Source organism: Phodopus roborovskii, unplaced genomic scaffold (genome assembly GCF_943737965.1).
Source record: "Phodopus roborovskii unplaced genomic scaffold, PHOROB, whole genome shotgun sequence".
In the NCBI taxonomy this organism is placed as follows: Eukaryota; Metazoa; Chordata; class Mammalia; order Rodentia; family Cricetidae; genus Phodopus; species Phodopus roborovskii.
The window spans coordinates 1,484,234-1,510,193 of record NW_026126461.1 but is presented as its reverse complement, the minus strand read 5'-3'; the positions used below and the strand labels follow the sequence as shown (position 1 = coordinate 1,510,193).

General features: G+C 48.9%; 1 protein-coding gene across 2 annotated transcripts in view; it reads left to right on the top strand.

Moving 5' to 3' along the window:
- The window catches only part of Ngef (neuronal guanine nucleotide exchange factor), a 60,884-nt gene that overhangs the window by 20,676 nt on the left and 14,248 nt on the right, over positions 1-25,960 (top strand). The window contains exons 1-3 of one of the 2 annotated variants that reach the window (XM_051190730.1): positions 5,565-5,827; positions 6,533-6,675; positions 12,502-12,800. In XM_051190730.1, coding sequence (XP_051046687.1) covers positions 5,721-5,827; positions 6,533-6,675; positions 12,502-12,800 — 549 coding nt within the window. In that variant the 5' untranslated portion in view covers positions 5,565-5,720. Of the gene's footprint in view, positions 1-5,564; positions 5,828-6,532; positions 6,676-12,501; positions 12,801-25,960 lie in introns of those variants that run through there. The other variant, XM_051190731.1, reaches the window with a different exon arrangement.

Below are 25,960 nucleotides of genomic sequence, written 5' to 3'. Positions count from 1 at the left end.
TAGATCAGGGTAGAGTCTTTACTTATCTAGCATGTAAAGGACTCTGGGTTTATTTCTTTATTCAGAAAAATAAGCCATGGCTCCTTATCCCACAAAAGTCATGTTGACTTACTATGATAGGTGATAAAAATACTCTGACAAAAAACAACTTAGAGAGTTAGGCACTGGTGGCACACGCCTTTAATCCCAGCACTCGGGAGGCAGAGGCAGGCAGATCTCTGTGAGTTCAAGGCCAGCCTGGTCTACAGGGCTAGCTCCAAGACAGGTTCCAAAACAATACAGAGACACCCTGTCTCGAAAAACAAAACAAACAAGCAAACAAACCAACTTAAGGGAGAAAGGGTTTATTTAGCTCATAGTCCATCACTGTGGGGATGCGAAAGCATCAGGAATTGAAACAAATGGTCACAGCTCATCCACAGTCAGGAGCGCAGGGCATTGTGGGGAGTAAAAACACACAGGCTCGGTACTCACCCAGCTTTCCCTGCTTTTATACAACTCAAGACCCAAACCAAAGAGTAGTACACCCACTTTCAGGCTGGCTCTTCCTATACCAATTAGTCAATCAAGACAACCCCTACAGACATGCCAAACTGGCCTAGACCATCCCTTCTGGAGACTTTTTCCAGTAATTCTTGGGTGGGTTGAGTTGAGAATTAAACAAATGCAACTTGAGGAAGAAAGGTTTTGTTTTGCTTTTGCATTACACATCCAGATAATGTCCATCGCTGATGGAAAGAAAGCATGAAGAAACATTGCTTGCAGGCTGGCTCTCTGACTCCCTCCCTATCTCATACCTAACTGGCCTCTAAGGATCAGAAACTCCGGCCTGAGAAACACCACTGCTGAGCCTTCCTACATCAATTAATAATCAACACAGTCTCCCACAGATCTGCCCACAGACCAACCTGATGAAGGCAATTCTTCAACTGAGGCTTTTCCTCAGATGACTCCAGATTGTGTCCAGTTGACAATTAGGACACCAGCCATCATAACCTGCTTCCAAATCTGCTCTGCCATGAGCCACCTATGAGACCTAGGGCTCAGAAAGCATCAATAAAGATACCTAAAGGCTGGGGGTTGCCATATTAAAAAAAAAAAAGGCCAATAATTATAACCCAAAAGAAGACACAACTAATTCTTGGACAAACTGCCAGGAAAAAAAAAAACTAAATGCTTCTTTTAAAAAGCTTAACATTAAATACTCATACACGTGCATGGAGAACCTACTGTGTGCCAGCCAGGTAGAAATATCTCTTAGTGTTTTACTTTGTGAATGATTCAGAGAAAAATGTCAGGGAAGTAGAGATTTTAATAATAGCCTGCCTAATAAGCCCTAAATATGATGAGAATTGGAACATGGGGAATTTAGCTTAAGGTTACATGTCTCAGAACTCAGTGAGTTTCTAAACTGATTTTATAATTAGGGGCATATTTTTAGCTTATTTTTCCACTGGAAGATTTTATTATATTCATGTTAATGTATGTAATTTCACCATGGTATTTTTGGGATTCTAGAAAAGTTGAATCTTTATTCTTTGGTGCAGAAGAGTGTGAAGGTGACAGCTTCCACATCAGATTTAAGGGATAGAGCCATGCAAATCAGCAGGCTCTGTTCACAGCCCATGAAATGCTCTTCCCAGGTATACCTGGCTCAGAGTGTCACTGTGCCAAGTAGCCACTGCTGGGGATAAAAGGAAGGGGACCGGGTGGGGACAATCTTCAGATGGAAGACATCACCAAGGGAGTGATGTCCTAGAGGAGGGAATGGTTCTTATCCAGCCTAGGCAAGTAAGCCCAGGCCAAAACCTAGGGGAGATAAAAGGCAGCATCCCCCTGCCTGGAGGGAGCTGGGGTAGTGGGACATCAGGAGGTTAGGACTGCAGGAGGAGGCTGGGCTTTACCATTAGGTCACAGAGCTCCAATGGCAGTATTTAAAATCAAGCCCACCGCTTAGGAAGAGGAACAGAGAGAAAGACAAATTGAGAAACGATATTTTAAAATTGTTTTTTATATATGTATGTTTTTAAGTGGTATGCATGTGTGTTGAATGTATATGGGGGAGGGGATCGTACCTGTGCCACTGTACATGGAGGCCAAGTGACATCAGGTGCCCTGTTGTATCGCTTTCTGCTTTGTTCCTTTGAGACAGGCCGCTTTCTGAACCTGGAGTTAGGTACCCAGACAGCAAGAATCCTGAGAGGAAAGTTCAGATACCAGGGAAAAAGAGATTGCTCTCAGGGACTTGGGGGACCTATGGAGTTCAGTAAGAGTTTAGCAGAGGCTAGGAGGCATGGGAGTTGAGGATAGCTCTCAGGCTGACCCCGGGCTAATGACAACAGGGTGCCTAGGCTGGGTCAGAGCTGCCTCTACTCCAGTGGCTCTCAACCTGTGGGTCACAACCCCTTTGAGATCACAAACCAGACATCATGTATATCAGATATTCACATTACAATTCACAACAGTAGCACATTTACAGTTATGAAGTAGCAATTAAATAATGTTATGGGTGGGGGTCACCACAACACAAAGAACTGTATTAAAAGGTTGCAGCATTAGGAAGGTTGAGAAACACTGGTCTATTCTCATGTCTAAGGACACCTACATCCACAGAAAGAGTTGTGGCCTGGGCATTGCAGAGACCATAGAGAGCCACAGTATGGGCCATCCCCAGCAAGTAGCAGGGTAACATTGCCACTATGTGATCTCGAGGGAGGACGGGGCCACCTCTGCAGTGATGTGCAAGGCCAAGCCACATGGCATTTGCTTGAGCTACCACTCTTGCTTCCAAACCAAAATTCCCAGCAAATGCAACTTCAGGAAGGAAGGCTTCACTCTTTTATTTTGCCTCACAGTTTGAGGGTGCAAGCTATTGTGGTAGGGAAGTCACAGTGGGAGGCAGAATGAAGCAGTTGGCCCCATTGTCTCCCGCGGACAGGAAGCACAGAGATGAACAAAGCGGCCTGTCTAGCGTTCTCCTTTTCGCTAAGCCTGGGACCCCTGTCCATCAATGGTGCTGCCCACATTGATGGTGGACCTTGTTCATTTCTGGGTGAACCCTCCCTTCTGGATCTGGGGCAGCAATCCCCACCTGTCCAAATACTATATTTAGAAGGGCATGTCATGTTTGATTTTGGATGTTCACAACTGGTGAGAAGTGTTATCCGAGGATAAACCAGACCTGGAGTCTTAACCATAGTTAACGCGTTACTGTTGTGTTTCTTTCACCCCAGGAATTACCCTGCCCACCACACTTGATTTAGATGAGACTTTAGACTTGGTGCTGCAAGAAGTTAGGACTGTTGTGTTATCCGGATGAATGAAATGTAATTTGGGGATATGTAGACGTAAATTGGGGTGGGAGCCTCCGGTAGAAGAATACTAGGGACTGAATGTATTCTCCAAATTCAGATGTTGATATGATCACCACAATATGATATTATTAGGACATGTGACCTTTGGGAAGCTTCTGGGGACTGGAGAGATGGCTTAGAGGTTAAGAGCACTGACCTTTGGGAAGCTTCTACCACATGACGATGGATCTCTCTTAAATGAGATTTTTTTTAAAAAAAAAAAAAAAAAAACCTCAGAGAACACCCTCCCTCCCTTTCTGCCAAGATGCAATGAGAAATCAGTGCTCTGCAGTACCAGATCCTGCCCTGCCACATCCTCAGACATGAGCCTCCAGAGCTGTAAGAGATAGACTTGCATCGTTCAGAAGCTGCCTCATCTCTGATGCTTCATGGTGGCAGCGGGAGCAGAGCCTGGGGTGGTAATGATGGGGATGGCCATGGAGCAAACAGAACTGTAGAAGGAAGAAGCTGGGTGGAGGGAGCAGTCAGTATCCAGGAGACAGAATCACTAAGGCAGGTGCAGGGTTTGGGGAGAAGACCTGGAGGTTGTCACTTGAGACTTGAGAGAAGTGTGTGTCTTGGGGAACTAGAGATGAGTTGCAGCTTCAGGATTCAGGGGGCTTTATGCCACTTCTAATCCTCCTCACTGAGTCAGGGAAACATGCAAGCTGGGATGGAAGATCCTTCCTGCGGCACCTACGTTGAGAAAGGGTCTATTTAACTCTAGAGTAACTACGGAGAGAGAGGGTCTATTTAACTCAAGTCAAGGCAGAGACTTGAAGCAGCTAGCCACACCACACCCACAGTCAAGAGCAGAGAGATATGGACATGTGCGTGCCTAGACCACTTAGCTTAGGTTTGGGGTCTTTTGTTTGTTTGTTTTGTCACTCTTACACGGCCCAAACAGGGAATGGCACAGCCAAAGGTAGACTGGGTTTTCCCACTTCCTTTAACCTAATCAAGAAAATTCCTCCACAGAAATGGCTGATGTAGATAAACCCACATGCAGGCCTTGTCAAATGACAATTAAAATGTAGATAACCCCTCACTCAGGCCTTGTCAAATGACAATCCTTGTTTCTCTGACTTGTTCAGCACTGCCTCCCATCTGCTCGTCCAAGAATGAGCAAAGCTTGGGGCTGGAGCATCTTAGTGGTTAAGAACACTTGTTACTCAGGCAGAGGACCCAGGGTTCGGTTCCCAGCTTCCACGTGGTGGCTCACAATCATCTGTACCTACAGAGCTGGTTGCAGCTGCTTCAGACAAAGCTGTCACCTGGACACAGACTAAGAGGAGTAGGCTGGCCTCCTGGTAAGGGGACCAGGCAGTAAGCCCTCCAGATTTCCATGTCACACCCGAGCTGGCAGCCTGATGCCTTGGCCCACGCTCCCTTTCCCTCTGAGTGGATCTGAGCTTGTGCTACACCGCTCACCTACTTCTCTCAGTTATCTGCACTTTCTGAGCCCTGTATTAGCTAGCAAACAGTAAGGCACCGATCTCAAAGATCAATGGGCAAGGAAATCCTAGAAGCGGTTTCAGAAACTTCTGTCTTTCTCTTTAACTCCAGTCTGTCAGCCTCTGGGGTCGCTAGGAGAGATTGCTCCAACAGAGAGATCCACTCAGGAGAGAGTCTGCACTAGATTCCTCACACACACACACACACACACACACACACACACACACACACACACACACACACACACACACACACACACACAGAGTAAGGGTCAAGAGCAGGAGTACAGGGGACAAGCAGTTTCTCCTCCAGCTGGAATTAGAGGGCATACATTCCCTAGGTCGAGTGACAGACACAATCTAAGAGACTCAACTGTAATGAAAACTGTCAAGAGTCCCAGCTGTGTGCAAGGCGCAGATCTAGGGATGGGACCGAGGGTCACCGTGCGTCTTCCAGGAACCCGAGGCGGAGCTGCCTCAACCGGCCCACAAAAAGGATGGGGAGACTGGCTGAGGCAGCTCGCAGCTCGCAGTCCCTCTGTCCCCGCGTCTCCTGCCACCCAGCAGCCGCGGGGGAGGCACGCGCCGCGGGGCACCGGTCCATGTGGGGAGTCACCGCCTCCTGGTCCGGGTGCACCGGGCCCCAGCGCCCCCACCCCGCCGCCGCCGCCGGCCTCGCCCCCGCCGCGCGCGCCCGGCCCGCCTCCCCCGTTGCCGTGGCAACCCCGGGAGCCTCCAGGCGCGCTCTCGCCCGCGGGAGCGCTCGACAGCGGCAGCGGCGGCGGCGGTAGCTTCGGCTCCAGCCGCGCGCGCTGCGACCTCTCTCCAGAGCCCGCGCGCTGCCCCCGGCCGGGCCCTGGGCCCCCCGCGCGGCCCCCAATCGGCCCCTGCGCCTGCCCTGTCGCCTGTCCCCATGGAGCTGCTTGCTGCAGCCTTCAGCGCCGCCTGCGCCGTGGACCATGACAGCTCCACCTCGGAGAGCGACACGCGCGACTCGGCGGCGGGACACCTGCCTGGCAGGTGAGGACCGGTAGCATCCCGGCCCCCGCATGCGGTCCCTGAGTACTTCCTCCCACTCACGCCTCGGGCGATGTTCACGGACCCCGGCGGCCTATCAGAGTCCCTGCCCCCCGGGCTCCTGCTGCCCCCCACTAACTCTAACCTGTCGGACCTGCATTCCCCCTTGGGAAACCCGTACGTCCTAGTCTAGGTTACTAGCTCCTGCGTGAGGTGGCCTCCTGCACCCTATCCCTGGACCTCCAGAACGTGTATCCTGCCCTGCGCCCCTCTCTGCGCTCCGAGTCTCTGGGACTGGAGGACCAGACCCCCCGAGTGGGGTCAGGGGGCGCGCGAAGGCTAAGGGGCATAGGGTGGCAGCTGGCTGGCAGGACCCGTTGGGGCGGCCTTCTGAGCTGCAGAGCGGCCAGGGTACGCCAAGTTTCCGACGCCTGCCCGCGAGCTCAAAAAACATGAAGGTTTGGGCGGACTGGTGTAGGAGTGAATCACCCTGTCGCACCCTGGTATGGTGACAAAAAAGGGTTTGTAGGACTCGCCTGGCCCGGACACGTGGCGGCCACTGTGGCCCCCTCGGATTTAATGTGCGCGAGGCAGTACCCCTGGCCAGTAGCCGCTTGTGCCAACGACGGAGAGTCGCCTCTTGCGATCTAGCCAAGGTGTGTCGTTGCTTGAAAATAAACGGCCCTCATTCTCCTCCCTCTCTTACAGCGAGTCATCTTCCACCCCTGGAAATGGGACCACGCCCGAGGAGTGCCCGGCCCTCACCGACAGCCCCACCACACTCACCGAGGCCCTGCAGATGATCCATCCCATTCCCGCCGACTCCTGGAGAAACCTTATTGAACAAATAGGTGAGTGCCGGGCGGGCAGAGGCTTCTTTGGGCCATACAAGCCTGGTGGAGTCCGGGGTGGGAGCTGGCTGCTGGGCTGGTGCGCAGCTTTTGACGGGAGTGGTTCTAATGGTTTCCTATGCATAACTGTCGTGCTTTATTAGTGCTGCACCACTGAGTTAATTTAGCTGGGGATTGTGGTTTATTTGTGAGACTGAGTCTCACACCGCAGCCCTGGCTGGCCTGGAATTTCACTCAGTAGCTCAGGCTAGCCTGGACCTCGTGCAGGCCCCTTGCCTCAAGAACTTGAGACTCTATGCGGGGCTGTAGCAGTGGCTTTTGATCCTGATGTCTCTTGGAGAACACTCTTGGTCCAGCCCTTTCCCTGCAGAAAACGCTATTTCTGGTCATTTCTTCCCGAGATGGGGAATGAAGTAGTCTGGCTGGAGAAAAGGGCTGGAGCTTTTCTTGGCCTCTTCAGGGAGGTCCTGAGAGGACTGGAAGGTAGCCATGAGTTGAAGCCGTACTCGGGAGCTCTGGGAAGAGCCAGGCTGGCTGAGCCCTCTTTGCATGAGTGGAAATGATCAAGGCAGGAGGGCTCCTGGCTCCCCCCTCCCCAGAAGAGGAAGAGACTCTTTCAGGAAGGTGACCCAGGATGGCCCCAAGGGATCAGCCCTTGGTGGTCCTGCTCCGCCAGAGCTGGGAGGAAGCCCTTGTCATCAGAGGAGTGAGGTGTCCCAAGAGCCAAAGCATTGCGCTTGAAAAACAAAAAAAAATGCTACTGACATCAAACCGATTTTGGTGTTACCACCAGGGCCACCTGTGAATGGTTCCTGTTAATCAGAACATGATGCTAGCTGCTTTGAAATATTCTGGAATGTTGTCAGAGCCATCAACAGTCTATTCTCTTAAATACAAATTGTATGTTGTAAATACATTTATATTCCAATACATTTGATATATAATGAGTATCTTCCATCGCCAAACCCTGTGAGGGATACAGGGTCTTCAGAGAGGAAGTGGGACAAACCCAGCCCTAGGAAGACGTTTGTTTTGTTTTGAGATACAGTTTCTCTGTAGCTTTGGAGCCTGTCCTAGAACTCACTCTACCAGGCTGGCCTCGAACTCACAGAAAACCACCTGCCTCTGCCTCCCGTACTGGGATTAAAGGTATGAACTTATAGGAAGACTTCTTAGAGAGGCCAGTCTTTGGTGCTCAGAGCTCCCAGCCAGGGTCCAGGGAGGATGGAGCAGGAGGCTAGGAAATTGATTGCTGCCTAAGGGTAAACCGTACTCTGGTTTTGTCTCTGTGGTTCTCTACCAGTCAGGCTGAGGATGCTGGGGGTGTGAGTGTGTTTGTGCGTTGTTTCTGGCACCTAACATGGTGCTTGGCACATAGACATTGCTTGTTAATAAGTGAGTAGCTTGCCCTTTCCAAGTAGGCTCAGAAGATTTAAAGGAAAAATGCTTTCTCTTCGGGAAGACAGATTTTGAATGGTGGGGTGGGGTACTTTGGTCAGAGGAACTAGGGGCTTCCCCTCTAGTAGAACATGGCCAGCCCAGGATGGATCATTTCAGAAAGGAACGGGAGTGAAGCCTTTCTGATCTGCCTGCAGATCACATAAGTGGGAGCTTTGACAGGGAAGGTTAACACCCAAGGAGAACACTCACTGGTGGCACAAATAGGAAACAAGAAGCCAAACCATGAGACATTAGCAATACGTTGAAGACAGAATTTGTACAAGATAAATCTGTTGTACTGATATGGACATTAGAATTTAAGATAAAAATGAAAGATTATGAAAAATGCTGTGTTAGACAATTGTAATCACAGTAACCCTAGGGTGGGAGCTGGAGTGTAGAGTCCTTTGAAATGTTCTAATGTGACTGGTATGAGTGTTTTGCTAGAAGTAACAATATCCAGAAACACAGGGTCTTCAGCAATGGAGGTGGCCCATCTTGTTTAATGAGAGTTCAAGAGCTGGGTCCTTCACTTACACAGTCACCCTGCCTCCTTTCCTACATTCCCTCCTTTATTTAGGTTTTATGTTAGGAGGTGACTGTTAAAGCTCCAGAAACCACACCCTCAAGGCAAGGTCTATAAAGGCAAGAAGGCAGTTTGTCTTCATGGAGACTGCCTTAGTCCGTGTTCTGTTACTGTGAAGAGACACCATGACCAAGGCAATCCTTATAAAAGAAGGCATTTAATTGGGGCTTCATTACAGCTTCAGAGGTCTGTTATCATCATGGCGGGGAGCGTGGCACAGAGCTGGAGAAGTCGCTGAGAACTGCATCCCGATCTGCAGGCAGGCGGGCAAAGAGAGGGAGACGGAGAGGAGAGGGAGAGGAAGACACTAGCCTGCCATGAGCTTTTGAAACCTGAAAATTCACCCCAGTGACACACCTTCTCCAATAAGGACACACTTCAATAAAGCCACATTTCCTAATCCTTCCCAACGGTGCACCAACTGGTAACCAAGCACTCGAATATGTGAGCCTATGGGGATCATCCTTACTCAAAGGACCACAGAGATGGTTTTAAGAAACCCTTAGGCTGGGCAGTGGTGGCACATGCCTTTAATCTCAGCACTCGGGAGGCAGAGGCAGGTGGATCTCTGTGAGTTCGAGACCAGCCTGGTCTACAAGAGCTAGTTCCAGGCCAGCCTCCAAAACCACAGAGAAACCCTGTTTTAAAAACAAACAGAACAAAACAAAAAATAAAACAAAAAAGAAAGACCTTTAGAAGATATTACCTTTTCCTGACACAAACCTTAGATTGGATGTCTTGGTATATTTTGTGTTGCTGTGACAAAATACCTCAGGCTAAGACCTCTACCCCTTTTTTAAGGTTTAAGAGTAGGGCACCGATTTCTTTTAGCCCTGGTTAGAACCATGGCACACACAGGAAAAGGTAGCAAAGTAAGACTGTGAGAGGGAAGGTAGAGAGGTCCAGGGTCAGAGGGTTCATTTTAGAACAACCTGCTTTTTGACCTAAAGCTCTGAGGGAACCTTTCAGATGCCTATGTCACTTAATTACCTTCCATAAGGCCACCCTTCACTATTGCTACAGTGGAGGGCTTTTGGGGGGGAAATGCTACATCCAAATCCTAACACTGGGTGATTTATAATGTTTCAGGTGCTTCCCCTCAGAGTTCTGCAGCAAGTCGGTGGTTCTGGCCCCCAGCAGATCTGTGTCTGGCAAGGGCTGCTCTCTCTCTCTCTCTCTCTCTCTCTCTCTCTCTCTCTCTCTCTCTCTCTCTCTGCTTTGTGGGTCATCTAAGAGCCCTACACGGCAGAAGAACAGTGCAGCACCCTCCACTCTCCTGGATAAACTCCACTCATGGGATCCACTTCCCCAAAGGCCCTTCCTCCTAGCACTTTACTCTGGGTCCTAGATCCCAGCATAGGCATTGCTAGGGAGTGGGAGGGTGGGGATGGGGGAGAAGGACAGCATTCAGATACCTCAGTCCCCCAGTGGTGTCAAAGCAGCTTCTGAGACCCACCACCACTGGTGATGGAGGGGAGAGCCGCCGTGGGTCCCTGCCCACTTCTCTGAGCACAGAATGTCCAGCCCAGCCCTTCCCTCCTCAGTGGAAACAGCAGTGGGAGGGGACGGGGAAGAGGCGGCGTCCACTGTGAAGCACTTTCAGAAATACCATTTTCAACACGGCTACCCACAGTGCTGGTATTTTTGTCTCCTGCCAGCACATGCACCATGAAGAAGTCTGGGGTAGTATTTGCCCGCAGTTTGCTGCCTGTGGCATCAGGTGTGTTTTTGAGTCTTTAAAACATGCTAAGTTAGATGCTTTCAGGAAGCTTGGAAATGGTGATTTTAAAAGGTGTTCAACCATGACTAAGTACCCATTCTGCTAAGTCACCTGGAGGAAGCCCCAGCAAACATAGTGAGACTCTCTGCGTGATAATTACTGTGGAGGGCTGAGGAGGTATAAAATGCTGGACATACAAGTATGAGGACTTGGGTTCGGCCCCCAGAACCCACTGAAAGTCAGGCATGCCATCACATGTTTGTAACCCTAGTGCTGAAGAGACAGATAGAGAGTACCCATGGAGTTCACTGGCCAGCTAGCCTAACTTACTTGGTGAGCCCCAGGCCAATAAGGAATCTGTCTCAAAAGAAAAAGAAAACCCAAGGTGTCCAGCACCTGAAGAATGATGCATGCCCTCTACATGCATGCCTACATACATGTACAATCACATGCACGTGAACCCCAACATTCAGAAACGAGCACACATGTGTGTATGTTAAACTAGTTTCTGAGGTGACGTTAGGCCATCCTTGGAGAGCATAACCTAGGCGGAGTTTAGCATGGACTCTGATGCTGCTTAGCACCCCTTTGGCCAATGAACTCCATGTTGAATTCCACAGATAGGAGAACCGGCAAAAACCCAGGATCTTAATCCTCTGAAATCAGGGCTGTCCGGCCTTGTTGTAAAGGCTTCATGATGCGGAGTCACAGAGTCACCAAGTGTCGGAAGCAAATAATTTAATTCACAGATTGGATCTGTGCCAGAGTCACCCCTGCCAGTGAAAGCAATGTCTCCCGCTGCTGTCAGGATTTCCACGGTGATCCATTTCTTTTTCTCCTTTCTGCTGTTTAGATGTAATCCCGAGCCACATGCATGGAATGGTGGCTCACATCCCTGCTGCCTCCACAGCAAGGCTTTGCAAGCGTCCCCCTTAACCTTATTGGATCTTGCCTGACGAAAGTACCTTTTCCAGGGCCTCTAACTCCATGTCAGTATATCCCGCTGTCTAATGGGCCCCCTGGCAGCCCACGTATACCTGCATCTCTCTGGCACCCCAGTCCTCTGCTCCCTGCCTCCACCAATGGAGCCATCAGACCTCCTGCCAAACTGGTTACCTGAATATTGTTGGAGATCCAGTGCCAGCTAGCTGACAGGGCTTGTCTTCTACCTGGTAATGATGCCACGAGTTAGGGCCTTGGCTCTGCCCTGCCCCCCACTTAATTGATGCCTTGTTCTTATAGTCCTGGGAAATGCCATGGGCCCTGTCCTCTCTGCCATGCATGCAGACACCTCAGCTTGTTTATCTGGGGTCTGCACAGACCCCTAGGGCAGTTCTACCTCTGTAGTATGAACTACAAGACTCTTGGGGTAAACACCCTTCTGCTGCCTCTTGCCAGGCAGTGTCCCACACCTTCAGCCTGTGTGGAGGGGCTGGCTGTCACTCTGTTGTGCAGCCAGAATATCTCAAATGCTTGCCTTGTTTCTTTCCTGTGAGGTGCTGAGTTTACACTGATCCATTAGCACCCCTAGTCTCCCACCTGAGATTTGGGTCACTTTTGTTTTTAAATGTGATTTGTCAGGGAATATGCCCTCAAGTGTGAATGGCAGAGGCAACAGTTTCCTTTGGGCTCAGTTGACACTGATTCAACATGAAAACATACAACCACTCCCAGTTCAGGGATGCATAGACTTATGCTTTAATATTGAAACATCTGATAGACTTGATTGAAACATCTAAAGCTAGGGAAAGGACCCTGGTGGGAGATTCAAACATAATTGGGACATTTCCATCAATTTTGCATGCATGCCTATTAACACATCAAGGTCTGTATTCTTGTTTTATTCCAGTGTGCGTGGGAAAGGCAATTTTGGATCTACTCAGAGATTTCTTGACTTGTCAGAAGAAACTTACACATGCTGATCTTCCCATCAATGAAGGCTATGGGTGGTCTCTTCTGCAGGGTCAGAACCTGCTGCTGAGGCCTAGGGCATGCTGGCTTACTCTGTGTGTGCTAGGGCTTCAAACAGACCTTTCCCTGACATCCTGTTCTTGTCTTTGTTGAAACTCTTTGATTTCAGGGCTCCTGTATCAAGAGTACAGAGACAAATCGACTCTCCAAGAAATTGAAACCCGGAGGCAACAGGATGCAGAAATACAAAGCAACTCTGATGGGTCCCAGGCTGGGGAAGACACCCCAGAGGAGGAAGAGGAAGAGGAGGAGGAGGAGCTAGCCAGTCCACCTGAGAGGAGGGCTCTGCCTCAGATCTGCCTGCTCAGCAACCCCCACTCCAGGTTCAACCTCTGGCAAGACCTTCCTGAGATTCAGAGCAGCGGTGTGCTGGACATCCTCCAGCCTGAGGAGGTCAAGCTGCAGGAGGTAATGCAGGGCCCCCAAGTGGGACGGGAGGTACAGGGAGTCTGAGGGGTCCTCTGCAGAGCTCAAGTTCTCAGCTGGCTCGCTAGAGCAGTTCAGGGATGACCGTGTCTATGACCACAGATAGGGAAAGAAACGTTTCACCGGTCACAAACTGCCCAGCTACTTTCTGATCTGGCTCAGTGCCACCATGCTGAGTATTAAAAGCATTGGTAGCTCTTGTTAGACAGGTGACTGCCTTTCTGTTATGATGACATTGAAGCCCTAACTGGTACAGAACTGGTGTCTGTGACTCCGGCTGCAGGTGACAGAGTGGGTCATGCTTCTTTCCACATTTAGGGACCACGTGGATTCAGGATGTATGAGGGTCCAAGAGACCCCTTGTGGAAGGTCCTGGGCCTGCTCCCTGAGGGCAAAGAGGTAGAGGCAGCCAGTGAGCGACACAATGGTTGGTTGCTAGCGGTGAGAAGTAATCAAGGGGAAATTATCAGTAACAGAAACATGTAACGAGTGTGCGTTTTTTGTTGAGCAGTGAACGTATGATAAAAAGGAGAGGGGTCAATGGGAGAAAGGGTCTCACTGGAGAGCGGGGGGGGGGGTGTCAACGGGACATGGTGGGGAAGCTATCCATCCTTTTTGTAACTTGCTTGTGTGGTTCTTGAGTGTGAGTGTGAACTTGTAGATGTAAGTATCATGTCTCAATGACAGAAAGGCTAATGACAAAGCAGAGCCTAGCTCCCGCCTGTGTCCCCAGTTCAATTCGGGCTCCACTATGGGGGGAAGGACCACCTAGGTTTCACATGAGTGTCCTGTCTGACAGAATCAAGTAGACATATATTTAAACTTTGACATCCTTCGTAGCGTGGGGCCACATCAAGATCTTATCTGGGAGTTTGTTGTCATTGAGTGAAACTCAGAGATCAATTCATATATTTAAAACTTTGAAACAGTGTAAACCTTTTCCAGTATAAACAGAGCCTAACACAGTCACATAGGAAGGGGACAAACGGCAAAGAAGCGGGGCTGGGCTTGCGGCACATGCCTGTATTTCCAGCACACTTTGGCCAGAGGCAGGAAGATGTGCGTTCAGAGTCAAAGAGTCAACCTCACTCACATAGGCAGTTAAAGACCAACCTGGGCCACACAAAAACCTGCTTCAAAAACCAAAACAGAAACAAGAAGCAAAAAAAAAAAAAAAAAAAAAAAGCATGAATACAGTGGTCACACTTACACACACCCCAGTTATAAAGGCAAATGAGCACTGGGGAACGCTCTAGTGAGTTAGAAAACAAAGCCACCATATTATCAGACATCGAATATACTGTTGAAGGCCCTTCGGGTGGATAAAGGTGCACTGACTTCTAAATGTTGTAAACCCCATAAGTAGCCCACCAACACACACTATCTTTTTTTGAAGCAGAGAATACCAACACCTCCACTAGGCCCCCTGCAGCTTTCATCTCATTAATTAATTAATTTATTTATTTATTGTTACATGTCGATCCCAGTTCCCTCTCCCTCCCTCTTACCCTCTCTGCCCCCTCACATGCACCCTGACCACTCTCCCCTCCCATCCCCTCCCCACCCCAATTCCACATGTAGGGCTATGTCATCCAGGTGGGGTCATGTAAATCTGTCAGGTCATTTGAAGTAGGGACTAGGACTTCTCTCCTGTCTCTAGGTTAAGGCAGTTATCCCTCCATGGGGGATGTGTCCGCAAGGTCCTTTTGTGCACCAGGGATGCATCCTGGTTCCACTGTCTGAGGTCCCTTAGACTGCTCAGGCCTTCTAGCTGAGACCCATGTTCCGGGGGTCTGAGTCAGTCCCATGCTGGATTCCCAGCTATCAGTCTGGGGGGGGGGGGCTGGTTAGCTCCTCCTTGTTCAGGTCAGCTGTCTCTATGTGTTTCTGCAACCTGGTCTTGTCCTCTCTGTCTGCATCTGGATTCTAGTTCAATGGTGTTTGCTTCTGTTTCCAACAGGTACTAGATGAGGGCTCCATGATGGCAGATAAGTTAGTTGTTGATCTCATTATCAGGGAAGGGCATTTATAGTTGCTCAAATTGACCTTCCCTGATAGTGAGATCAACAACTAACTTATCCACCATCATCTGAGTTTTTATGACAGCCCCTGCTCTGCTGGGCCTGAGGGCACAGGTCAGTGACCCCTTCCCAGGTGGAAGGCAGACTTCCAGGCTGCACATGAAATCTTGTCTCAAAACAACCACTTCCCTCAGGGTCCACTCCTGCAGTTTTATCATTAAAAGGGCATAACGGCATCACAGTTTACAAGTGCCATAGGAGTCAACATTGCTCACTGGCTGAAATCTTGTCTCAAAACAACCACTTCCCTCAGGGTCCACTCCTGCAGTTTTATCATTAAAAGGGCATAACGGCATCACAGTTTACAAGTGCCATAGGAGTCAACATTGCTCACTGGCTGGCCAGGATGCTCTGTGGACATAGTGCAGGGTGGCAATGGGCAGTGTGGGCTCAAGAGAACTCAGTCATGTGTGTGGTTTATCCCTTTATTCTTGCAAGACCATGGGACCCTCACAGCAGCGAAGCTGCACCTCACATCAGATCCCACCACAGGGCGTTCAAAAGGCAGTATGGGCTGAACAGCCCCACTCTGAAAAACCCTAAATCCAAAACATTCCAACATCAGAAACTTGAACACACGATGCCACACGCCGACAGACAGCTCTGTGACAGCAAACTGTTTCCCATGTAAAACCATTGAAGATGTTTTATGTAAAGTTACTTTTAGGGTATGGAGAGATGGCTCAGCGGTTAAGAGATCACTCGATGCTCTCCTATAGAACTGGAGTTTGGCTCCCAGCACCCATGCTGATCCCCTCATAATCATTTGTAACTCCAGCTCCAGGGTATCAGCACACTTTCTGTCCTCTGCTCACATGCGCACATGTGTGCGCACGCACTCACACACACACACACACACAAATTCAATTCAAATTGCTTTTTAAACTGTGTGCATAAAATGCTCATAAACATAGTTAATCAGGCCTCACTCCCAACAATGCTCATATTTTATGCAAATATCCTCAAACCCAAAAATGAAAACCTGAAATCAGAAACTCTGATGATTCCAAGTGTTGGGGTAAAGACACCGGAGTGTCCCGAACAAACCTCCACGTGTCCTTTGGTCCATCGAGTGAAGAATGTGCCTTGTTTAGGTTTCTTATTTTTGCCCTCTTCTTTTCCTTTCTCTTTCTTCTTCTTCCTTGTTTCTCTCTTTTTCATTCTTCTGGGTTTCATGTAGCCCAGGCTGTCCTCAAACTCACTAGGTATCAGATAATGGCCTTGGACTTTTAAAGGCAGTATTTTTATCTAATTTATTTATTTTTAAATATTTATTTTACATGCATGTTTTGCTTGTGTGTATGTCTGTCTACCTCGGGTGTGCCTGATGCCCTCAGATGTCAGAATAAGGTGGTTGTGTCCCATGGAACTGTAGTTATGGGTGATTGTGAGCTGCCACTCAGGTGGTGGGACCCAAACCCACGTCCTTGGCAGGAACTGTCACGTGCTCCTAACTGCTGAGTCATCTCTCTAGCCTTGAACTTTTTAATCCTCCTGCCTCTATCCCTGAGTACTGGAATTTCAGGCATGTGCTATCATGCCATGTTTAGCCAGTACTGAGGATGGAACCCAGGGCACATGCTAGACGAACATTGCACAAACTGAACTACACGTACCCCAGCCTCATTGCCGCCTTTCCCGCTGGGCTTCTCCATCAATGCTCTTGATTGATTAGTGGATTATTTTGACATGTTTAATGTTTTCCCCACAGTATAGCAAAGGGGAAGTGGTAGAACAGTTACTCACCCTGTGCTGGCACCCACCTGCCCGGGCTTTTGATTCTTCACCCTGATGCTTGTTAGCTGTGTGAAACTGGCTTATCCCTAAAATGCCAGTCTCTGATTCTACTTTCTGTTGCCATACTGGTACAGAGACTGGGTCATTTGTAAAGAAAAGACTTGGGTTCAGCTTGCGCTTCTGGAAGCCAGGGGGTCAGCCAAAAGAGCTGCATCTGATGGGGGTCCCATGCTGCTTCCGATGAGCCAAAGGCAATGAGGTATGCACAAAGAGAGAAAGAGGTGCAGAACCCCCCCAGTAGCTTCCTTAGATAAAAGCATCCAAGATAAAAGCATCACCCACCCCGAGGGCACCTTCTCTGCAACCCAGGCACCTCCTGAACTGAAGCCTCATGAGAGCTTTAGCAGACATGGCTTCTCCTGGCTCCTGCCATTGCTCTGCACAGATCATGAGAAATTTCCAAGTTCAAGATCAAGCAGGTGCCCCTTCATAGTCCTGGGCTTCTCCCTCTGCTGCAGCTGTCTTCCTTCATGAAATTCATGCCTTCCTTTTCTTAGAAAATCTTCCAGCCTGCTTATGGCTTATGTGTTCCTTCCTGGCCGGGGAAAAGGGGGTCTGAGGAGAAGAGAGGTATGTTTCAGCAGGTGGAACCATGATGAATTGGGCCCTGGGGTCCAGTCGGTTGCCACACACCATGCTGTACCGTAGGAGAGAGAGACAACGGGAACATGGGAGCCTGAAGAAGAAGCAGGGTAGTCTGAGTAAAACACTCCTCATACTCCAAAGACAGCAATGTAAGTGAATGTAAGCCTATTTCAAAATCTTTAGAGCTTGTGCTTGTAATCCCAGCAAGCAAGAGGCTGAGGCAGGAGGATGGCTGAGACTCCTATGTTGTTTTTTTCCTTTTTTTAACGGAGTTTCAGATTTATTATTGTCATATGTACATGCACACAACAATATAGTCTATCTCTCTATAAATACTCCATGTGTGTGGGTGGGTGTGCGCTGAGTCATGTGGAGGTCAAAGGACAACTTTGTAGCATTAGTTCCTTCCTTCCACCTCCTAAGGGTCCCAGGGGTCAAGCTTAGGTCATCAGGCCTATGCAGCAAGGACCTTTACCAACAGACTCAGACTCATCTGCCCAGCCTGAGGCTCCTATTTCTGCTCTAAGGAGAAGTGGTTATTTCCAGGTACCACAAACCACCAAAAATGGCTCAACAGTTAAGAGCACTGGCTTCCCATTCCAGGGGACCTGAGTTCAGTTCTTAGTACCTGCACGGCAATGCACATCCATTGGTAACCCCAATTTCAAGGATTCCAACATAATCTTCTGGTGTCCCTGGCTACCAGGCATACACATCGTGCACAGACATACATGCAATCAAAACACCCATATGTAAAAAAAAATAAACTTTCATTAAAAAGAAAGCTTACATTTATTGTTAATATCTAGTGAAACTGTACAAGTCATAGCAGCTCACTACATAGTCTACCTCTATTAGTGAAACAAGAAAATAAAATGTAAACTCTGTGTGGGAACTTCGAATGGAGCCAGGTGTGGCAGCGCACATCTGTAATCCCAGCATTCCGGGGTCTGAGGCGAGAGACTCCCCAGTCCAAGGCCAGCTGTGGGCGCACAAAGCGTCTGGGCTAGCTTTATCATTTCAGTCTATTTCACTGCCAGTAGTGAGGGTCCTGTGAACTCATGGTGCCTGAGCTGCATTTAGGGAGCACTCACATGCTCTACCATCAAATGATGGTGGAGGACTAGAGGGATGATTCACTGGGTAGCACGCTTGCTTCTTGAGTGTGAGAACATGATTTCGGGTCCCCAGAATCTACATAAAAGGCCAGACATGATGGTATGGCCACAATGCCAGCAATGATGGCAGGGGAGGCAGAGACAGGTGGATCCCTGGAAGCCCTCTGACTAGCAAGCCTAATGAAGCCCTACATTTTATACATGTTAGTGAACCCAGATTCCAGTCAGCTGTGGAGCTCTATCAACAATGATAAGATGAGCCACTCAGAGAAAAATGGCCAACAGAGAGATGGCTCAGGGGTTAAGAGTGTGCACATAGATGTTCAGGGACTGGAGAGATGGCTCAGGGGTTAAGAGTGTGCACATAGATGTTCAGGGACTGGAGAGATGGCTCAGGGGTTAAGAGTGTGCACATAGATGTTCAGGGACTGGAGAGATGGCTCAGGGGTTAAGAGTGTGCACATAGATGTTCAGGGACTGGAGAGATGGCTCAGGGGTTAAGAGTGTGCACATAGATGTTCAGGGGCTGGAGAGATGGCTCAGGGGTTAAGAGTGTGCACATAGATGTTTAGGGACTGGAGAGATGGCTCAGGGGTTAAGAGTGTGCATTCCCCTTGCAGAGGACCTGAGTTTGGCTCTCAGCATCCGTATCAGATGGCTAGCAACTACCTGTAACTCTAGCTCCAGAGGCATCCAGTGCCTCTGGCCTCTGTGGGTACCTGCACACATGTGCACATACACACAGACATAAATATGCTAACTTTTAAAAGAACTACAAATGGCCACTAAGTAAATGAAAGAAGTGAAAGTCAAATTCACTGATAATCAAAACAAACAAACAAAACAACAAACCAAACAAACAAACAAAATTTAAGCCAAAATGGCATCAACCTTGAATTTCTTTTCCTTCTGCCTCTATTTCTTAAATGCTGGAGTTACAGGCTTGTACCACCCCAGGCCTTTTATAGAATGCTGAGGGTTAAACCCAGGATTTCATGCATGCCAGGCGAGCCGTATGCCACCTAAGCTACATCCCCAGATCCAGCTGTGTATTTACATTTAAACCCTAGTTTGGGAGAACACTTACATGAGCACCAACAGTCAATAAGGACAGGGCAATATCTGCACCACACCCAAGAGAGAATAGATGTGCATGGTGTCCAGTCTCTCTCAGTCTGGAACTCTATATTGTAAAATAACCAGGCAGGTTATTTTATTAGGGTGTCTAGCTGAATAAAACTTAGGAGACCGATGGGAGAAGCCTAAATGCTCAGTGATGAGGAAATGGTTCAGTAAAATTGAGCTACAGACAGTTGAAAATGTGTTTTCAACAGCCAGGGTGCTGTTCAGTGGTAAAGGCCCTGGGTGCTATCCTCAGAGAGAGAGGGGGAGGGAGGGAGAGAGGGAGGGAGGGAGAGAGAGAGAAAGAGAGAGAGAGAATTGAGTAGGTGAATAAGTAGGTATTCACAACATAAAGTGTTTTTCCAAAGAATAGAGCATCACATCTATAGAAGACTAGCTCAGGGGGTCAAGGTGCTTGCTACCAAGCCTGACGAACTGAGTTCCATCCCAATCCACATGGTGGAAGGAGAGGACCAACTTCAGAAAGTCATGCTCTGACCGCTTCACACATGTGCAACATGCACAAACCCACACACAAATTAGTAACATGTAATTTAAAAAAAAAGAAAATGCTTCCCTTTTTTTCCAATTTCCCATGGATCAGAATGTTATATCTAAAAATTAATGAGGCCAAGCTGATGTGCACAGGCTAATTTTAGCAGCAAATCCCAAACATACACACACACACACACACACACACACACACACACACACACACACACACTTCTCTGTGTGTCCTGCTCTGGGTGTTCAGATCCCTGCCTTACAGATTGATTTTTAAAGATCTTAATGCCTGCTTCCCTCCACTTATGTAGCGGCTGCAGTTGGGAAGCAAACGCTAAACATGGGGGCATTTCTCCATTGAATTTCATTTGCTACCTTGCTCAGAAGCCCTTGGTTTTTGAGTCACTGCTTAAAAGCAGGGCATTTTGAAAAAAAAAAAAAAGTATAATTAGAACTGATCCAAATTAAAAGGCCAGGAAGAAGGTGTGTATAAAAGGTGTTGGGAGGCGGTGGCTGCTATGAGGGTCAGCTGGGTCTGCCTGTCATTCTGAGCCCTAACTCAGAAGACGTAGCTGTTTTTGCTTCTGGGCCTTTCTTTCAGATGGACTGAGGATCCATAAACTTCTTCTGGTGCTCTGAGCTTTCTCACTTACCCTTTAAATTCCCCCCTCCCCCTTGTAACGTCTTGTCTACTGTCTGGCGAGCCTCATGTTGACTTAACTGAAATGGTGTGGTACCCCTCCCCCTTCCTTCCCTCCATCTTTCTCCCAGTACCCTCAGAGACTTACAGGTTATTGCCCTGGGTGGGTTTTTTGTTTTGTTTTTTCCTTGAAACTCAAACAAAACTGTCCTTGAGCTTCAAAAGGAAAAAGAAAACATGTATAGGGCATCTCAACAGGGAGGGAGGGGGCTTTTCTAGAAGGTAGCAGGAAGGGATGGAAGGAGACTATGTATCAGGAGGGAGGAATGGACAGGGAGGGTGGGGCTTTCCGTCTCCAGCCAGCAAAACCGCAGCCTGCTTGACAATGCACGCCTGCCACCTGGCATGGAGAGGAATAAAGAAGCCGAGGTGCCAGGAATGGCCCGTGTCCCAACTCTGTCCAGGACCTTGTCTCTGAAGAGGGGCTTCTTTGATCTAGGGGCAAGCTAGGGAGAACTGGGACATGAAGAGGCAGTGGTGTTTGCAGCATCTGCCGGGGAGAAGAGTCATGGGCACACAGGTGGAGTGAGTGACTGCAGGCTGGCGATGGGACAGGCAGCAAGGCCCAGCATGCCCAGACAGGAATGGGCCTCGTCCTTCTGGGGAAGGACATGGGAGGGGCTACAGTCAGCCGAGGCTGCGTCTTTGAGGCACTGAAATAAGACCTGTAATTTATTGTTTCACCTTCTTTTCACACCTTAGAGTACACATTTCCACCCCCATCCCTACAATCAATGAAACTGTTTTAGAAGGAAAGTATTTCATTTTGTTGTTATATGGTAGACTTAGAACAGAAACTTAAATCACTGGCTATGTGTAGCTCAGTGACAAAGCACTTGCCTAGGACACGAGAGGCATTGGGTTGGATCCCTAGTACTACAAACAGAACACTTAAATTATGGTCCGTACTTATTTCCCAACCCCAATTGAGTCATTTGGATTTTTTTAAAGACTTGTTTGTTATTTAATTATGTGTGTGTGTGTGTGTGTGTGTGTGAGAGAGAGAGAGAGAGAGAGAGAGGGAGGGAGGGAGGGAGGGAGTGGGGGGGTAATGCTTTGGAGGATAAAAGAGGGCATCAGATATCCCAGACCTAAAGTTATAGGCAATTGTGAGTTGCCAGATGTGGGTATTAGGAATTGAATTCCATTCTTCTGCAAGAGCAGCAAATATTCTTAGTCATGAAGTCATCTTATCAAATCCCTGAACCAAGAAAACCCAAACAACACTACAAATAAGTCCTAAGTAAATGGTGAGGGACAGGAAGTTTGGCCCCTTGGTCTAACGAGGCCAGTAGCTATCACCTAAAATATCTCATTTTTGGTCTGTTTGGTGAAGAAAGCAAGCAAAAAAAGAAGCAAAATTAACAGTTTGTGCACCTGATATAAAGCTCAGAAATGACAGAATTCTCTCTGGGCTGGAAAGGCGACTTAGTAGTTAAGAACCGTGGCCACTCTTCCAGAGGATCCAGGTTCAGTTCCCAGCACCCATGTGTAACTCCAGTCCTAGGGCATCTGATGCCCTCTTCCGGCCCTCAAGAGCATTGCACAGACATGCATTCAGGCAAACATACATATGTTCTAAAAATACGGTCTCAAGGAAACAAAAAGCAAAGTATCTCCTCTGCCTGTCCCTGAGGTGCCCGTGTCCTGAGACACATGTTCAAAGTGGAAGAAAGAGCAGGGAGGGGAAGAGGATTGGTAGGCTGTTAGTCTGCACCTCGTTTCTCTTCACTTAGTAAGCTATTTGTCACATCTCTCCATATCTATTCTTCTCCCCCCAGATTTACGAGGCTTAGTGTACAGATGTCCCTTAATGTAGCCGGTCCCTGGCGAGGAACAGGTACACTTGGATTTGTTACATGTCAAAGCCACCCCTTATATCATAAGAAATAGAATGTGTACTGAGGGCATTATGGTTGCTATATCGAATTCCTGGCTGCAGGTAGGGCAGCTTCAAGTTTGTGGACAATACATCCCTTGCTTCCCGACTCCAGCCACGTGTAAGTGCCCCAGGTTGTTTTTGGTCGTGGTGTTATCACAGCAGTAGAAGCCTTAACTAAGATGAGGACTGTGGTTCGGTCTATAACCAGCGAGGAAACACAGGTTGCTCTCCCTTGTGGTGCTTGGAGGAGGACTCAGTGCAGACCCCTGAGATGATCCATTGTCTGAGAGAGCCCAACCCTCCCTGAGAGAATATAAAGGGACCTTCAGTTACCCTGAGGTGGGGCTTTTGTTTCCTGTGAGAAGGTAGAAGGGCAGGCAGAAGATACGTATCTTCAGTCCCTGGTCTTTAGGCCCCTGGTGCTGAATCCCACCAAGGTAACCCTGGAGATTCGAGTATCAAAGATTAAGGAGTTTGAGGGGCCAACCTGACACCCAAATCTGTGTGAGGTACAGAGGCTGAGTTTTAAGATGACAATTAAGGTAGATAGCTACTCAGCCTTGAGTCTGCTGACAAAGGGAAATAACCAAGCTCACGAAGGGGCGGAGGGGGGGGGGTGAAGGGGTGGGGGGTGGGGCGTGGGGTAGTGGGGAGCAGACATGGAGGACAGCGAGGTAGCAAGGACTCTGTCTGAAAGAACAAGTGTATTAGTCAGGGTTTACCAGAGAAGCAGAACACAGAGAGAGAGGGTGGGAGAGACTTATTAGAATGACTTACAGGCTATGATCTAGCTAGTCCAACAATGGTGGTCTACCAAGGGAAGGTCCAAGAATTTAGTGGTTGTTCAGTCCACAGGGTCCCGCTGGTCTTCAGTATACATCAGAATGCCAAAGAAGTAGGCTGTGGTGCCCGTGAAGGATTGAGAGTGAGGGCAAGCAGGCGAAGAGAGCAAGCTTTCTCCTTATTCTTCTTGTAGCTGCCAGCAGAAGGTGTGGCTCAGATTGAAGGTGTCCCTTCCCACCTCAAAGATCCAGATTAGAAGTGGCTCTCCCCACTTTAATTAAGAGGAATTCCCTCATAGCGCCCAGCCATTTGGGTTTTAGTTAACTCCAGATGTAGTCAAGGTGACCACCGAGAGCAGTCACCACAAGCATCCGAGGCTCCAGACCCTGTTATCCACCTGCGTCCCGTTTCTTGCCCCTTTCTAAGAATGTCTGATTCTTCCTCACACCCCCCTGCTGCTGGCCAGGCCTCCTCTGGTTCTGAAACTGCTTGATCAGGGCAGTCCCGGTAGACCTAACACCCAGCCAGTCCCGAGGCCACATGCAGTCCTACAGGCAGGGTTGCAGCCATGCTGCATTAGTGGGGGGGTCTCATTGCTGTGGCAAAACCCCCAATAAAAGCAACATAAGAAGAGTTAGCCGGGAGGTGGTGGCACACACCTTTAATCCCAGCAGACCTCTGTGAGTTTGAGGCCAGCCTGGTCTACAAAGAAAGTTCCAGGTCTACATGGAGAGAGTCTGTCTCAAACAGACAAAAGAGCTTAATTTGAGTCACAGTGTGAAATATGTAGCTCATATGGCAGGGAAGGCAAGATGGCAGGAGAGGAAGGTGGCTGGCCACAGTGAGGCCACAGTCAAGCGGCAGAGAAAGGTGGAGGCTGGCCTTCAGATTGCTTATTGCCCTTTTATTCCAGTCCATGGAGTAACACTAGCCACGTTAAGGGTGGCTCTTCCCATTTCAATCAGCTCACGTTGGAAGTCTTGCCACAGACTTGTCCCTAGGAGATTCTAGATCCTGTCAAGTTGGTGATATTAACCACCACACGTGGCCTCTGGTCCTGGCTCAGTTGGCTCTGAACATGTTCCAGAGGTGTCCTGAGGGGTGTGGTGCTGACTCAGCATATCCTTTCACCGGAGGACAAAGCTGTGTTACACAAAGTCTAAATTTATGCTGGGTGTGGAGGGGACATGCTACAGAAGACACAAGACATGGCTGCTTCTCACAGCCTGGCAGGGAAAGCTGGTATGTGGTGCGTGGGGGCAGTCACCACCTTCCCGTGTTCTATTCCCCCACCGCCATCCTACCCCTCCCTACCCTGTGTGTCCAGTGTTGCTCTGAATGGTGTTGGCAACCCTGGGAATGGGGCTTCTTGTCATCCTTTGCCACTCAGCCCCCACTGCACCTCCTGGGACAGACCCACCTTGACATCTGGCCAGAGTGTCTTTCTACCCTTAGGTAAGGCAGTGCCCAGAGGGTGGGTAGTCATGGCCAGCTTGTCTGTCAGATGCTCTGTGGCAGGCTGGGCCCTGGGCTACACTTTATTCCTGCACCTCACTTCTCACAGCCACCCAAGGAGCCCAAGCTCATTTAGTATGATCAAGCAGTTATCGCTGACCACCCAAGGCTAATGTATTGTTGGCAGCCCAGCTGCTCACAGCATGTGACATGTCACAGTCATCAGCAATGGCAGAGCCACCTGGACTGGCCTTCCAGGAAACAGCGAGTGTTAGCCAGCTCTTAGGGGGCCCTGAGAGTCCAGGCAGGGCGCCCTGTGATTATCATGTTTCTGGACAGCTAACAAATGGAAGAGTTGAGATATAAGAGCACCACTGGGAAACCAAGCTGTGATTCATAGAATTTGGGTCAGTCTAATTGGGTATTCTCTGAGGATTGCATCCAGCAGTTACTAAGAAGGGAGGCTACGGTGTAGCCAATTCATGAAGTGTAGCGACAGCTACTAAAAAGAAGTTTTATAGTCTCTCTCTCTCCCTCCCTCCCTCCCTTTCTCCCTCCCTCCTCTCTCCATCTCCCTCATCCTCCTTCCCTCCCTCCCTCTTTTTCTTTCCTCTCTCCTCTCTCCATACACACACTATACTACTCACAAACACATCCATATATACTCATGTGCTCATTCACAATCACACACTCATTCTCTCAGTACTCATACACACGCTCACAGGAACATTCATACGTCTCTCTCTCTCTCACACACACACACACACACAGTCACTTTTTCTTCAATGTGATGGGACAGCTGAGAAGAAATAAAGAATCCAGCATAGTGGTGCATGCCTTTATCCCAGCACTTGGGAGGCAGAGGCAGGTGCATCTCTAAGTGTGTGGCCAGCCGGGTCTACATAGCAAGTTCCAGGGCAGTCAGTGCTGTGTAGAAAGACAAAGAAGGAGGAACTGGGAATTATTTTGACTCTGTTCCAGAGGGTCTTGCCCATAGTCAGCTGGGCGCCATTCCTGTGGGCCTGAGGTTAGGCTGAATACAATGGCAGGAAGTGTGTGTGTTGAAGCAAAGCAGCTCACCTCATACCAGACAGAAAGCAGGGAGAAACAGGAAG